This window comes from Mytilus galloprovincialis, chromosome 13 (genome assembly GCF_965363235.1).
Source record: "Mytilus galloprovincialis chromosome 13, xbMytGall1.hap1.1, whole genome shotgun sequence".
Classification (NCBI taxonomy): Eukaryota; Metazoa; Mollusca; class Bivalvia; order Mytilida; family Mytilidae; genus Mytilus; species Mytilus galloprovincialis.
The window spans coordinates 14823610-14840337 of record NC_134850.1 but is presented as its reverse complement, the minus strand read 5'-3'; the positions used below and the strand labels follow the sequence as shown (position 1 = coordinate 14840337).

At 30.9% G+C, this 16728-nt stretch overlaps 1 protein-coding gene across 1 annotated transcript in view; it reads left to right on the top strand.

Moving 5' to 3' along the window:
- Window positions 1–28: 28 nt before the first annotated feature.
- Window positions 29–16728, top strand: part of LOC143056514 (delta-1-pyrroline-5-carboxylate dehydrogenase, mitochondrial-like) — a 38280-nt gene continuing 21580 nt past the window's right edge. Inside the window, exons 1-8 of the mRNA XM_076229593.1 lie at window positions 29–188; window positions 2441–2666; window positions 3157–3204; window positions 5363–5518; window positions 6131–6211; window positions 10909–10983; window positions 11320–11394; window positions 13907–14094. Coding sequence (XP_076085708.1) covers window positions 148–188; window positions 2441–2666; window positions 3157–3204; window positions 5363–5518; window positions 6131–6211; window positions 10909–10983; window positions 11320–11394; window positions 13907–14094 — 890 coding nt within the window. The 5' untranslated portion in view covers window positions 29–147. The remainder of the gene's footprint in view (window positions 189–2440; window positions 2667–3156; window positions 3205–5362; window positions 5519–6130; window positions 6212–10908; window positions 10984–11319; window positions 11395–13906; window positions 14095–16728) is intronic.

Below are 16728 nucleotides of genomic sequence, written 5' to 3'. Positions count from 1 at the left end.
AAACTACATTTTAAATATTTTGGTAAGAACTATATTGTTGTAAAGTTTGAACACGGATCAAGATCACGGAAACAGTTATTCGGCATTGACCTTGACTGCTCAATTTGTGCAGAAGAAAACGTTGCCAAGAAAAAAATTATTGTAATAATGTTATCCAAGACGCGCCTTGTATTATCAAGTATTAAAAGGTAAGAAAATTTACAATTTAATAACATAAATTATGCTTAATGTTGACAGTTCGCCACAAAATCCATTTTGCAAAAAGGGGGGAACATCCAAATTCCCATGTATAAATCAGCTATATAATTTTTTTTTTCATAGAATGAAATTATGTTTCGAAAGTTTTTGTTTTCAAAACTTTCCATATTGATACTCAAAAGGAATTCTCTCCTCGAGTTTCTCTGATAGATATGTCTATCTGAGGGTCTGACTTTATTTGTGTTTTTTTTTTGGGGGGGGGGGGGGGAGGGGAGGTGAAATATCATTTCTGTATTCACATTTAACATGTTTAAGATTTGTTTTCAAACTTTAAATTTTTTGCCTATTGTTTTTCATTTTCTTTATATTTTAGCAACGAAGCATATTAATGGAAATATGATAGACAAAATTTAAAAAAAAAAAGAAATATTTATATATGACGGACATACATGTATTAACATAGATCTGAAAAATCATATTTGATAAATTTTTAATACATTTTGATTTTCAAATTCCATGATTAAAGGACCATAAAATGGAATTTTTAACATGGTTAATATCTTTCTCCTTTACTGGTTTTATAAAAATTGAAGATAATTGTATTTTTCAACTGAATGTTAAATAAATGTGCTAGTTTACTACAAATGTAGCTGAAATAATATCCAATATTTAGATATGTATATCATATTCCTGTTTCTAAAGTGTCATTTTCATTCTAGCCTTTGTTACATCTTTAATGTAAAATCAGTGGACTGAAAAGAATAATATTACTTTCATTCTATATATTGACCTTTGTAGAAATCTTCTGAAACCTACATCATCATGTATCAGTAATGTCAGTCTGAAACAGACAACTTGAAATAATAAACTGTATAAGTAATTTTAGGCCAAATAAATAATTTGTGTGGTTCAAGGTACATTGTTAAACAAATAAACTAAAAGGAGATAGATTAAAAAAATGTAAACATACAAAATTAATGTTTTTTATTTATTTAGAATATAAATTGTATAGAGGACTATAGCCAATTTTGTCTAAAACAGTGCTTACTAAGTAAAGTAAGGGTTCAAAAAAGTTAAGCATGTAAAGTGATAGAAGGTCAAAGTATGGGTAAATAGGTCAACTGGAAACACAACATTTTTATTTGGCCTCATTGATGTACATGAAGTAATAACATGTATGAATTTGATATTTTGTATCACAATAGAAAGTGTCCAATTCAAGGCTGTACAAAAATGTATGGTATGTTAGCAGACACACCATCTTGCCGTTGGTGTGTTATTTTATGGACAAAAAAGAAAATGGAAAATTAAGAAAGGATAAGCATATTTTGGATGACATATAACAAGCATTCATTTTTTTTTGTAAAAGCAATTACATACATTCAAACATACATTTGTACAGTGTTCAGCAAAATTTTACAAAAAAAACCTTACACAATATATGTTAAAGTCATATGAAACCTCAAATTAAAAAAAAATATGCATATGTTTTTTTAAAGCTAAATGGATAGTTTTCATTATACAACTTATGTACATATACTTTTTTTCTGAGGAACATTCTTTAATTTGTCCACATTTAGAAGAAGTTTATTTATTTTTAATTGCTTGCTGCCAGGAAGCAATTCGCCGACATATTTTCCATATGCATAGTGACCTAAGCGTGACCCTCCTCGTAAAAATCCGGTGATAGCAATACGCATGAATCTGTCATTAAAATAAACAATTACCTGATTGTATATGTTAAAGATGTGCTAAATACCCATGCTTTTTGTTGATTATTTACTATAAGGTGACAATCGGTAAACTTCGGCTTCAAAACACGGCATTTAATGAGTAGCTATATTTGTTAAATCATAACAGACAGATAAAAAAAAATTGACGATTATACGATAAATTTTTCGTAAAAAATAACAAAATCGTGCACAGAGGACTAAGTTTATGATATATACATGCATTGGTTCAAGAATTGGATGAACATTATTTTTCACCAGTCACTCGTTTCTTATGACTTTAACATCACTTGCTTTTGTCGAGTAAATAGCATTCAATTCAATAGTTCATACATGTATCTGTTCAAGTGAAAACAACTTTTATTTCAGAGAGAAGACAGCACAAATAGAACATCAACAAAAAAAAAAAAAACATAAAATAATATACAATGCATCATTTCATCTGCAGTTTTGAAAATATTATTTCAGATAATCTATGAGTCCTATAAATTTGAATTAAAAATACTTTTCAGATTATGTCGGGTGTCACAAGTCACCTCAACTGCACAGAACAGACATATACAAACTATAACAGCTTATACAGCTGTCAATGAACCAGTACTATCTTATGAAGATGGATGTGAAGAGAAAGAAGCTTTGCTAAAAACTCTGGAGAAGTACAGCTCCAGCACAGAGGATGTTCCTATTGTTATTGGTGACGAGGAATTTAGAACAAAGGAGATCAAATATCAAGTAGAAGTGTGTAATTTATGGAACACTAAACACTTCTACAATTTACAGTCATTCACAACAATAAGCAAGCTTCATTCATCATGTTCATGGCATTAAAACCGTTTATAGACAAATATTAAACGAATTAAACAGAAAGTTGACAGTAACATCAAAATTGAAAAAAAAACATGAAGTTACAGAAACAATAGGAAATGAAATTCTAATATATAAAAAAGCACACAGTTATTTGGCAGAATGGGTCCCTTGTCATGATTGTAGTTGACAAAGAAGAAACCATACAGGCCAACACACGCAACTGTGAATTGTAAATTAAGTAAAGTCCTTCTAGAGGTGCCTCTTACAAATAAAAATCCATTATTGAAAATAGTGCTTTTTATCAAATTTAACTCTTTGATTTTACTAAATAATACAGTTATATATCATTATTTGAATATTGCTTAAAAGTTTGAAATATATAGTACATGTTTTCAATGTAGTTACATTATTTATTTTTCAGCCATTTGACCACCAAGTAAAGATAGCTAAATATTATAATGCCACACCAGTAAGTTGATAACAATCAGTCAGGGGTATTATACACACAAGTCTTGTTTATTTTCTTAAAAGATTTAAGTAATATTAGGTAAATGTTTAAGGTTTTAATTTTGAGATCTGAATTATCTCCCCTTAATCACAACAAGTTTTAAGTTGTATTTAAAAACTTAAATACAAGTATTGTTTTCAAAACAGCTTAAATTCCCTAGTTTTAGGAGGTTTAAACATACCTTTCTATTTTTTTGTTTGTTTGCAAAACTTTCAAATTTAATAGAGTTCCACTCTTTATCTCAAGAACTTGTAATTGTGCAAGGCCTTGAAAAATTGCTCCTTGGAGGTTTTTAAATGAGCAGCTAAATGAGACAGACAAATGAGATTATCAATGTGACAATGTCAATTTGTCCTTAAAATAATATAATTATGAATATTAAAGACATCAGTGTTTTCCTTTTTTCACTAAGGTAAGGTGGGTGTTTTAAAAAAATAACTTGCAACCGGGTGGTTTTTTTTTAAATGTCCAACCTTTTTTAATTTACTGTGGGTGCACGTGGGGGTCACAGAAATAAAGATTAGTATAATATTCACATTTTATGGAGTTGAACAAACATAAATAGAAGTAGTCATATTAATTGTCAAATATTCTTTGATTTTATTTTTTCAAAAATTTATCTCTTTTATCTTTTCTTTCATTTACAATTTTATGCATCAGCATGGATTTAAGGCCTTTCGATCCAGGTTTCTGTTCGGTTTCTTGCTTTTGTGCCGTATTTTTGGCACACAGAACAGTAGTATCCTTCCTCTGTGACTATAAGTCATTTGAATTCTTGCTCATATTTGTCTTCACTTGCTTGTCTTTTCCGTTGTTTGGTTGATTTTTGTTCAATTTCCACAACTTCAACATTACTATCAATTTTATTTAACTTATTTGGTCTAGTATTTTCTTTATCATCATCGTCATCTTCCTTTCTTTCCCCCCCGATTGATTAATGAAAACATTGAAATTTGACGATTGGCCGCCATCTTTGTCAATGAAAACAAGGCGGGATTAGTATTCAAATTTTAACGGTACGGAACCGAAAAAAATCCGGATTTTGAAAAAAAAAGCCGACCACCTCCTAAAATCGAAAGGTGGTCGGCTTTCAAAAGAAGGTGGTCGGCACACCCGGCTTAAATGCCGAATGGAAAACACTGGACATATTTTGACACCATCACACACACACTCGTGTAAAGCAGTGTAGGGTAAAGCAAAAGTTAAGAAAAAAGCAGAAAAGACTAAGAGATATATAAACTCGACCACTACAGTTATTCACCTGTAAAGGTAAATAAAAACACTTGTAAATGTATTCCCCCTGACTAGTAGTGAATTGTGTATGTTATATATATGTTCTTTATATGTTTTTGTTCCATGTTTCAAATTTCACAAGATTAAATAACTACTTTAATATGAAAGATGTGCCATTCACTTGTGTCTCAAAGGAAAGTATGACAAAATTGTAGGAGATACAAAACCCATTAATTTCACTTCTCTGATGTAATACACAAAGTATGGGATTCAAGTTTCATATAGATTCCACAACTGCAACAAGTGTATTACGATTTTTCTCCACTTGAGACAGTTAAACTTTAATATTTAAAGCGCAAGGCCTGCCAAGCTTTTTAAATAATTAAAATTTAACTGTTGAGAGTGGAGAAATATCATAATACATGAGTAACAGTGGTGGAACCTGCTTTTCTTATGATTTTTATCCTTCCTTTTCAAAGATTTGAGGAAAGTTGTGTACTTTTAATGTGACATCATCAGGCATGGTCGCCTTTTTCATGACGTCACAATAAGAGAATTCGGAAGAAAACAAGAAAATTTAACATCACAATTAAATTTCAACCAATCAATTGCCGAGAACTGATTTTTCTCACACCCGTCAGGAATTACATAAGTTTTGCTAGGCTCAGAAATGAAATATCTGTTCAACTTCTAAAAATATAAATAATGTTATTGTTCAAGTCATCTTTGAAAATTGGAGTTATCTTCCTTTGTATGGAAATGTAGTTGAATCAACCAAGGCTTTAAACAATGCAATATTTAATTTTACTTCCACTGATAATTTAAGCAATCTTTACCCTCAGTGCTTACATTTTGTACAAGCACATTTATGTTTATACCATTTCAGGAACTTGTACAAAAAGCCATAGAAAATAGCTTAAAAGCAAGAAAAGCTTGGGACAGAACTCCACTGGAAGCACGATGTGACATTTTTCTCAAAGCAGCTGATTTGATGAGTAAAGAATACAGAATGGATTTGATGGCTACAACCATGATGGGCCAGGTATAAAAAAAAAAATCTATGAAGTTCATAGAATATTACAAGAGATATTTTTTAAAATAGTGTAAACAGTTTTTTTTTTAATATAGAAAATAGCATTTTAATGAAATCATGTTAGAATTATGAAAAAGGAAATTTTCCATTTTTATAAAGAACAATAAATTTTGTTATATTTCATGAAAACTTATGAATTTTGCTATATTTTATAAAGAAGACAACTCCGTGAAATATTTAATAATGTTTATAGTACTGTAAATTCAGATATCTTGGTTGAAGTTATATTTCAGTTTATTTGGTGCAAACATGCACATGAAAGTGACAAAATTAAAAAAAAAACAAAGACATTTACCAAAAGATTTTTAATCATCATCTTAAGGTTCAATATTATATTATGATATGATGAGAAAAAATACAATCGCAGTGATTTGATAATAACATTAGTACCATAATTTAACTGCTACATTTTTGTGAAAACCACCAAATTAACCATACATCAAAATAAATTGAATTATGGTACATATATTTATAAAACTTATTTTCCTTTTTTAACTTTTTGAAATGACAAAAAATATGAAAAAGCAATTCTTTTTTTAAACATTTTTTTTTTTATTTCAGGCTAAGAATATTGTCCAAGCTGAAATTGATGCAGTCTGTGAATTGATAGATTTCCTTAGATTTAATGTACAATATGCATTGGTAAGATCTCATACTTGAAAATATGTGTATAGAGAAATAGTAACTTACTATTAGTAAGCCTAACCAAAACCTATGCTTATTTTTAGAACCATGCCTTACAGATTGTTTTATTTTTGTTTGAACAATCACCATTTGTTTACTAATTTGAATTGTTTTACAATTGTCATTTTGGTGCCTTTTCCAGCTGACTATGTGGTATGGGTTTTTTCTCATTGTTGAAGGCTATTGGTAACCTATAGTTGTATCAGTGTTCCAGCTTGATCATTTTCACAAGGTGGTTCACCTGCCCTTTTCAACTGCTGCCCTGTGCCACTTTAAGGGCATACGATACAGTTTTGATTCCGTATTTACATTTTGATAAAAAAAAAAAAAATCCATTTAGACTATTTTTTACCTGATTAATTCAAATATGTAATAAAAAATATACCTTTATGTGCTACTTTTTGAGTAAAATGAGGTTGAAATTTTGTATATTTGCTCAAAATTCAGATTTGTGGCCATATTTTCACTTCCAAAGAAAGGCATAACTTTCTTGTTTTAAAAGACAAACACAAATTGATTTTTGTTAAATAATTTGTAATTTCTGTATTTTATAAGTATCCTAAAAATTTATACATTTTTAATTCAGAAATAACTCATTTATCAAATGTTCATGAATGTAGAAAAAAAACATATTTTTTTTGCTGTATATTTATCAAATTTAAATTAATTGCACTATTTACGTTTTCTTGAATATTGGCACACATAATCTTCTCACGTAATCAAACCAAATGGCATTTTAAAAAAGAGGGGTCCATGAACTTGTTTTCAAGCTAAATAAGTTTGAAAGATAAAAAAAGACTGGTACCGTTACAATTATTTTTCCAAGTAAAACTAGTCAGTTGGCATTTCAATTTCAATATTTCTCTATAGACTACATTTTGCAGTTAAGTTTGTCCATAGATGTACAGTACTCTTCAAAAATATCGATTCGATAACTTTTTTCTCCGATTTCCGTATTTTTCGGAATCACACCGAGTACCGCGGATTTCACTCCTAAAATCCTCCAAAGATTCTCTCCCAACACCGCGTGGCTGTTAATTGGTTTATTGCCCATCGGATGTACTTCAAATTAACGACGCGTGACAACATAATTGGATTACCCAGATAATTTACCTTTAAACATTTAATCGATCTTGGTTGCACAGGTGTGCTTTAAAATCACGGTATTATAAATTGAACAAATGTTTTCCTTTCTTTGACAGATAAAGATGTGACAATATCATTTAGAATAAGATAATTATTATCCTTTATATTTGTGTCTTATGCCGTTATCTTTAAAATAGAACGTACATACGAAAAAGTATGAAGAAAATTGTTATTTTGTGTTTCTATTACAGTCCGGTCAGGTCATACATTGTGTAACTGTGTTCTTTCAGCAAGGACGATTTTGCCACAATTAGTTTCTTTTATAACTTATTCAATAAGCAATATCAGCGCATTAATTGTTCATTATTAAAAAATCAACTGGCTAATAAAATCATGTTGTTTTTTCGGTAACCCGATTCATCGGATCATCAAGTAAACTTAATTTATTAAGCAATGTAAAATATGATGTTACACCACCTCGGTACATTTATACAGACTAGAATAATTCAAATTACGAACAGAAACTGTTAAATGACAACTCTGTTGACAAAGGAAATAATTTCAAGTGATATTGATAGTGCTCGTCATTTTCACATTTTACGGAACGGTTTTCAAATTGACGAAAGTATTTATATCAATTTCGTCATTTGAATTTGGAACGTGAAAAATATTTTCACATTAATTATATAATAAATGTACTATAATTCTACCGGTGTTTGACAAGTTTATGACGCTCAATCATTTTACGTTAACAAAAGATGTTAAAAGTTGTGATGATAAGTAATCCGCTTATCGCTATCCGATAGGTCACTAATCCTTTAATTATTAATAAAATTTATCAAACCTCATAATTGCCCATTCCAGTTAAATCAGTCATCATTTTATTTTCAAAATTTCCCAACCGCCTACAATTGGCATTTCTTTATCGTATTATCATGATTATTGTCATTTGAATACAATCAATCACCCCGGACAATTTCCATCATAATTTCAATTAATACATCACCAACTGTAAATCTATATTATTGACCATGGACATGTAACTATAAATGTACTTTCTTTTTTGAAAGATAAAACATTAAAATTCAAAAAGTTAAAAATGTGTTCACGTTTATTCGGATAAGAATTATATTTTCCCGATAAAGGACCTTCTGGAGCCTCAATACGATTGCACAAAAATGTCGTTCTGCAACTTTAGAAACCTTGAATGGACTTTCCCACGGTCGGCCAGAAAGGTCACCTGAGTTTACTAGTACGCGATATTTTTTCCCGCCCTTTAAAAAACTCGTGCTGTGGATAACATTGATGTTAACTATTTTTAGCATTTAACATTGTTAAGTAAGTCAAGTTCAAGTTCAACCCAAACTGTTGATAACTGAGATTTGTATCGTGGAATTGTCTTCGCACAGCAAATAATTGTTTTTAAAATCTTTTGTTGAAAATACACAAATTTACATTCATTGTGCGAAAGTTAATATTAAACAAAGTTGAATTAATGCAGCTGGAAGTATTCCTGTTGTAACGGAAATGTATTATTATTCTGCTGTACTGCCAACAAATCGTAAAACGAAAATGCCGTAATTGTTAAGCATAACGAATGGTGAATAATCTTTTCCTTTTTACTTGAATATACAAAACTTTCAAACACGTAATTTTATTTAACTGCTCAAATTATTTTAGCGAAAGTTTCCGGTTATTTCTACACAAGTATGCTCATTTCGTCAATAAAATATTAATTTACTGGTGAAGACATCGAGGTCAAAATTAAGTAGTTTTCATTTTTTATAAAACTTGAATACAATTGAAAGAATTAACAACAACATTTTGCTTTTAAATCTTTTAATTATTCATTCCAGCAATTAGATAATCGTAAAAAGAAAATGCCGTAGATTTACACAATTATTACGGGGCAATTATTTTGTCTAATGAATGGTGAATAAATTTTCCTTTTTACTTGCATATTTAAAACTTTTAGACTTATAATTTTTAAATAAAGACTTTAACTTTGAAGTAGAATATTTTGTTTTTCACATATTCCGCTATATTTTATAATCGTTTTTTTTTTTAAGCAAGTACATTAAGGTTAAGATATTTTTAGATGGGCTAACAAAAAATACGAAAATATTTTGACTTTAGTTTTTATTACCACAAATGAAATTTAATTAGTATTAAAGACATTTAAAATTATACACCTGTTTGACACTTAAACTGGTACAGTAGACCGGAAATATAATTCTTTATTACTTCAACCTTTACCTGTCAGGTAATCCAATTACCCATTCAGTCTTGTGCCGGTATAGATCAAAGTAGGATAAGGGCAATTAATTCCTCGGTGTAGAGAGTGAGCTCGTTATCACAATAAACATTTACCTGATTTTGGGAGAGATTACTCCCAAATTCCTCCCAACATTTTCGGAGGAATATCGGAGTTTTTCGGAGTGGCTCCGACATTTTCCTCGGTGTAGGGTGTGGGAGAGTTGGTACTCTTGAAGGGTACTGTATTTGTAGTTTCGTCAATTCAAAATAATTATTTAATTGATTAAAGCCTTCAAAACTTGTATGCTGTTTATATAAAACAATGTTTGACAGGCCCTTTTTAAATCATCAGTCAACATGCTAAAGTGCCCTTTCCATGATTGGCTTCTGAAAATCCCTTTGAAATCCTAGCTGGAACACTGTGTTCATTTCTGTGTCATTTGGTCTATAGTGGATAGTTGACTTATTGGCAATCAAACCACATCTTATTTTTATACTATCATACATTTGGACACACAGATGAACACAATATTTTTTTTTAGAAAAAAATACTTATAAATTTTCCCCTAGAATCATATAAATATTAAAACAAAATCAGCGGAGAAAAGGTTTCTAGAAAATGTGCATGAGAAAATATTCAGAAACAAGTTAAGATGCAACTTTATGCTGAACTGAAAACTTGAGAGATTTTTGCATACATATTTATTTGCAGTTGTTGAGCACGTAGAACAATGGACAAAAATGTGAGTTTAATTATTGCAATTTCAAGAAATACTGCATTTAATAAATGTTATATAAATTTAAAATGCGAGTTCTTGTTTTTGCAAAATCTACCCTGTCACAAATTTAGCAATAAAATGAATAATAAGATATCACAAATATAATATACTCTTTATTTATTAGGTTTTGTAAATTAGAGATATTGGTTTGTGTCAATGATAAATTAGTGACACTTTTTTCAAGATACATGTTTGCACCATAAGTATTTAGTATATTGCACAAATTCCTGAATAAAATCTTATTTCTATTACAATGACTGCCTTTATTTTTGATTTACACTGAGAAGCCATTTAATATAGCACATTTTAAAAGCTTGCAGATAATATTAACTAGATTGTTATGTCATGGAACTAGTTTAAAGAATTAGATTTGTAGCTATACCCTAAAACTTGATCTTTTAAAACTTAGTACCCTCATCAAATATTTCTAGAATGTTTTATGGTAGACTAGAATGACACATTATTTGATTTGCTAGTAATAAGATTGTTACATGTCCAATAATTTGATTGGTTAATTTTTAAATTTATTTGTAGAGTTTACAAACACAACAGCCACTCAGTCCATCTGCGTTTGAGACAATTAATTCTCAGAATTTAAGAGGAATGGAGGTAAGAAAACTATTGTGCAGATGTAATTATCTTTGTAAAGCTTATGTCAAATTATTTAGGGGGTTAAACAAGCAATTTACTTTTGGGACAAATAACAAAGACGTACAATATTGGCCAGACCAAGAAAAAGTGTTAATAATTTTCAAAGTTCTTGCTTTATAAAAATTAATTGCTGAGGAAATGAGAGAATAAATTTATTATAAGTTACTTTCTTGAAATTTATGGTAAAATCTTTGATATATATTGTAGCATGATTCCAATATTTTCAACTTAAATCTTACTTTTAAGGCCAATTACTATGTGTTTTATAATAAATGTGGTTCCTCTCTTTGACAGGGATTCTGGGCAGCCATTAGTCCATTTAATTTCACAGCAATTGGTGGCAATCTATGTCAATCACCAGCAATAATGGTATGTACATTGTATATAGGTAGTTTACTTATGACAAAAGACAAATATTCTCTTGGTACGAACTGTCCAAACATTGGAAGGAAAGAAAAGTACAATCACATTAAGTATAAACGATGTAGGGTGGTTCACCCATGTAACTCCAACAATATATATCCAGGCTACCCAATACAATCACATTAAGTATAAACGATGTAGGGTGGTTCACCCCAGTAACTCCAACAATATATATCCAGGCTACCCAATACAATCACATTAAGTATAAACGATGTAGGGTGGTTCACCCAGTAACTCCAACAATATATATCCAGGCTACCCAATACAATCACATTAAGTATAAACGATGTAGGGTGGTTCACCCAGTAACTCCAACAATATATATCCAGGCTACCCAATACAATCACATTAAGTATAAACGATGTAGGGTGGTTCACCCCAGTAACTCCAACAATATATATCCAGGCTACCCAATACAATCACATTAAGTATAAACGATGTAGGGTGGTTCACCCAGTAACTCCAACAATATATATCCAGGCTACCCAATACAATCACATTAAGTATAAACGATGTAGGGTGGTTCACCCAGTAACTCCAACAATATATATCCAGGCTACCCAATACAATCACATTAAATATAAACGATGTAGGGTGGTTCACCCAGTAACTCCAACAATATATATCCAGGCTACCCAATACAACCACATTAAGTATAAACGATGTAGGGTGGTTCACCCCAGTAACTCCAACAATATATATCCAGGCTACCCAATACAATCATCTTAAGTATAAACGATGTAGGGTGGTTCACCCAGTAACTCCAACAATATATATCCAGGCTACCCAATACAATCACATTAAGTATAAACGATGTAGGGTGGTTCACCCCAGTAACTCCAACAATATATATCCAGGCTACCCAATACAATCACATTAAGTATAAACGATGTAGGGTGGTTCACCCCAGTAACTCCAACAATATATATCCAGGCTACCCAATACTATCACATTAAGTATAAACGATGTAGGGTGGTTCACCCCAGTAACTCCAACAATATATATCCAGGCTACCCAATACAATCACATTAAGTATAAACGATGTAGGGTGGTTCACCCCAGTAACTCCAACAATATATATCCAGGCTACCCAATACAATCACATTAAGTATAAACGATGTAGGGTGGTTCACCCAGTAACTCCAACAATATATATCCAGGCTACCCAATACAATCACATTAAGTATAAACGATGTAGGGTGGTTCACCCAGTAACTCCAACAATATATATCCAGGCTACCCAATACAATCACATTAAGTATAAACGATGTAGGGTGGTTCACCCCAGTAACTCCAACAATATATATCCAGGCTACCCAATACAATCATCTTAAGTATAAACGATGTAGGGTGGTTCACCCAGTAACTCCAACAATATATATCCAGGCTACCCAATACAATCACATTAAGTATAAACGATGTAGGGTGGTTCACCCCAGTAACTCCAACAATATATATCCAGGCTACCCAATACAATCACATTAAGTATAAACGATGTAGGGTGGTTCACCCCAGTAACTCCAACAATATATATCCAGGCTACCCAATACTATCATCTTAAGTATAAACGATGTAGGGTGGTTCACCCCAGTAACTCCAACAATATATATCCAGGCTACCCAATACAATCATCTTAAGTATAAACGATGTAGGGTGGTTCACCCCAGTAACTCCAACAATATATATCCAGGCTACCCAATACTATCATCTTAAGTATAAACGATGTAGGGTGGTTCACCCCAGTAACTCCAACAATATATATCCAGGCTACCCAATACTATCATCTTAAGTATAAACGATGTAGGGTGGTTCACCCCAGTAACTCCAACAATATATATCCAGGCTACCCAATACTATCATCTTAAGTATAAACGATGTAGGGTGGTTCACCCCAGTAACTCCAACAATATATATCCAGGCTACCCAATACTATCATCTTAAGTATAAACGATGTAGGGTGGTTCACCCCAGTAACTCCAACAATATATATCCAGGCTACCCAATACTATCATCTTAAGTATAAACGATGTAGGGTGGTTCACCCCAGTAACTCCAACAATATATATCCAGGCTACCCAATACAATCACATTAAGTATAAACGATGTAGGGTGGTTCACCCCAGTAACTCCAACAATATATATCCAGGCTACCCAATACAATCACGAGTGCTGAAAGTAGTGCTAAACAACACCAATGAATCAATCTTAGATAAGAGAAAAAGTTCTTCAACAGGGAAATCATCTACTGCTATACATGCATTACCTGTCTTACAATTTCAGCATCAAGTTTTAAAGCCACAAGCTGAAAAAAATGGGTAAAATGTATCTGTCAAAATCTTTAAGGGGCATACATGCACACAAACAGCTTAATTCTATAGATAACTTTAAAACTTTTAAATTACTATTTTTTTAGTTCAATTCTGTAAGTGTAGTAAACAAAATATGTATTTTCTTTCAGGGAAATGTTACAGTATGGAAACCCTCCGATACAGCCATGCTGTCAAATTACTTAGTTTACAAAATATACCGTGAGGCTGGTCTGCCACCTGGTGTCATTAATTTTGTACCAGCAGACGGACCAGTCTTCGGCAATACTGTCACAGCTTCCAAACATCTAGCAGGAATCAACTTTACAGGCAGTGTTAGGTATCTTTTCTTAATAATGAAGAATTTTTAATGGTTTTCTTTCATTTTTATGAGGGACCTAAGATATTTTTATAGTTTTCTCTGAATATGCTCAGCTTATTTTAATGACTTTTACCCTACTACTTTTACAAATTAACAACTACAGGTCACTGCATAACCTTCATGTATTAGCCTTAGCAACTAAACTCAGAGGTTTATTCTTGCAATTGACCTAGTACTTACTAAAAACCAAATTGTCACATTTTTCCAATCTTGTCCTGTAGTACTTGACTGAAACCATTTAACTGTCTACGTTTTCATTTTTAACGGGATATTACAATCACCTTGTCTTTTTTGTTGAGCTTTTCTAAAAGAAATTATTGAACAGAATGATATCATATCATATATGCAGACTTTGGCATACCACAAAATCAGATATCCAATAAAATTTATTCTTTCCTCTATCAAGGAAATTAGAACACATGTAAATGAATAACTCCACATAATTTGATTTAATCATGAAGTTTCAAAGTGGCTGTGGATGTAAAAAAAAAAAACATACTGTTGGCACTTTTGTGCCATTGCTGCATACATTTTTTTTAATTTTGCAAAGTTTCATGCATTTTTTAATGAAACACATATATAGAATACACCAAAAAAAAAAAAAAAATTGGTAAGAATAAATAAAATGATATTTGTTTAATTTATATACCATGTATACCTTACATTTGAGAGAATTATTTTCTTTTTCTTTGAAAAATACACATTGCCAGACTGCTGATATATAAAGCAAAGGATTGTTTTCGGAGAAAAACAATAATTTAAATTTATCAATAAAAAGTAAGCATTTAATGTTGAATGGTCTGAATTCAAATATTCATACAAATAGTTTTATATTTATAAAAAAAAAAAAATCAAATTTCAAAAAGGGGATTTTCATAGCATTGTGTTGGTTTTTAAAATTAAAAAAATCTAAAGATATACAATTGTTAAATTTTACCTGAAGCAGAAGAAACACAATTTGTCCTTCACAAACTATGTCAGTGCTATTTCATTTCATCCATTGAAATGATCACTACCTATGTTTTATATTTAGTTCATTATAAAAAGTGAACTCTTACTTAGGTTTGAATATTACAATGGGGAAAGATAGTTGTGTTAGATCACTCGAAAGTGTGAATATGTTCTAAATTGGTCAGACATTACTTGGTCATGTGTTATGAAGATTTAAGCCCTCGGCTTCGCCTTGGGCTTAAATCTTCATAACACATGACCAAGTAATGTCTAACCTATAATTAGTGAATGTTGAATGCGTAGTTAAACTCAAGGTAATTAAAAGATTAGCATTATGTAGTTCTAATCTTTTGATCCGCTTCATTCAGTGAAATCTAGGCGTCACGGTTCACCATTTCAGGTGTGAGCAACATTTTGTATGAATGATAAACGGGAGTCAGTGATAGTTTTAGACACAGAAATGTAAAAAAAAAAAAATTAAAATTAATTTACAAGAGTAATAAGGTCACACAATAACTGGATAGCTGTTGTATGTTTTTATATTTTGCATAAGCTCACTTTTAAATGAATTATGACTTCTGATTACTTTTGTACCAATAAAATACTTTAATTGAATAAATTTATAAATAAAAATAGCCTTCTAAACAGGAGTGTATGAACTAAAAATTGTACTATTTTAAATTAGAATCGGCAACCTTTAATATTTCAAACAGATAATTAACAATTGCAATTATATAATTTAGTCCATATAAAGCGATCTTTATTTGCCTATTTAGGAATTAATGTTCTCATCAAAATATTTTAAATCTCACAACACATGAATACTTCAGCTATTTGAAAAAAAAAAGATGTTTTAAAAATTTGACAGGAAATTTAAGGATCTTCTTGGAATGGAATCGTAAAATTACAAACAGATATATTCTTTTCAAGTGTGAAAAACATCAACAAAATTTATACATAATGGGGAATGTCCTTGTTAAAATAGTTTTTGTCTCACAACGTATAATACTTTAGATATTTGACCAACGATGTTTAAAAAAAAGACAGAACGAATTTTATGTCATCTTTCCCTATTTTTGAATGTATTTACTTGCAAGAATACCCCTAAAGCGGACATGCAGTTTATTTCTTAAATTGCTGTTATTTAATATCAAGAAAGAAAATAAATCCCAAAATTGATTTGAAACTTTGATACTCAATAGTTTTCCTGGAAAATATTCACATTCCTTGGGGATTATTAATTTTATTAACCAGATTTTTGTGACAAAAATGTCAGTTATTGATTTGGGGATGTACGGCGGGCGGCCGGGTGGGCGGTCGGGCTGTCGGGCGGGTGGCCGGCAATCAAATGTTGTCCGTGCATTAACTCATGAACCGTTCAACCAAAGCTTTTAAAATTTTAATATGTTATTACTGACAACTATACGAAAGTCAAGTTCAATAATGGCGATTTTGACTTTTACCGTTCAGGAGTTATGGTTCTTGAAAGATTGAAAAATGGAGTTTCCAGTTGTGTCCGTGCATTTACGCATGAACTGTTCTACCAAAGCTTCCCAAATTTTAATATGTTGTTACTAATGACAGAATGGAGGTCAAGTACAATAATGACGAATTTGACCTTTACCGTTCAGGAGTTATGGT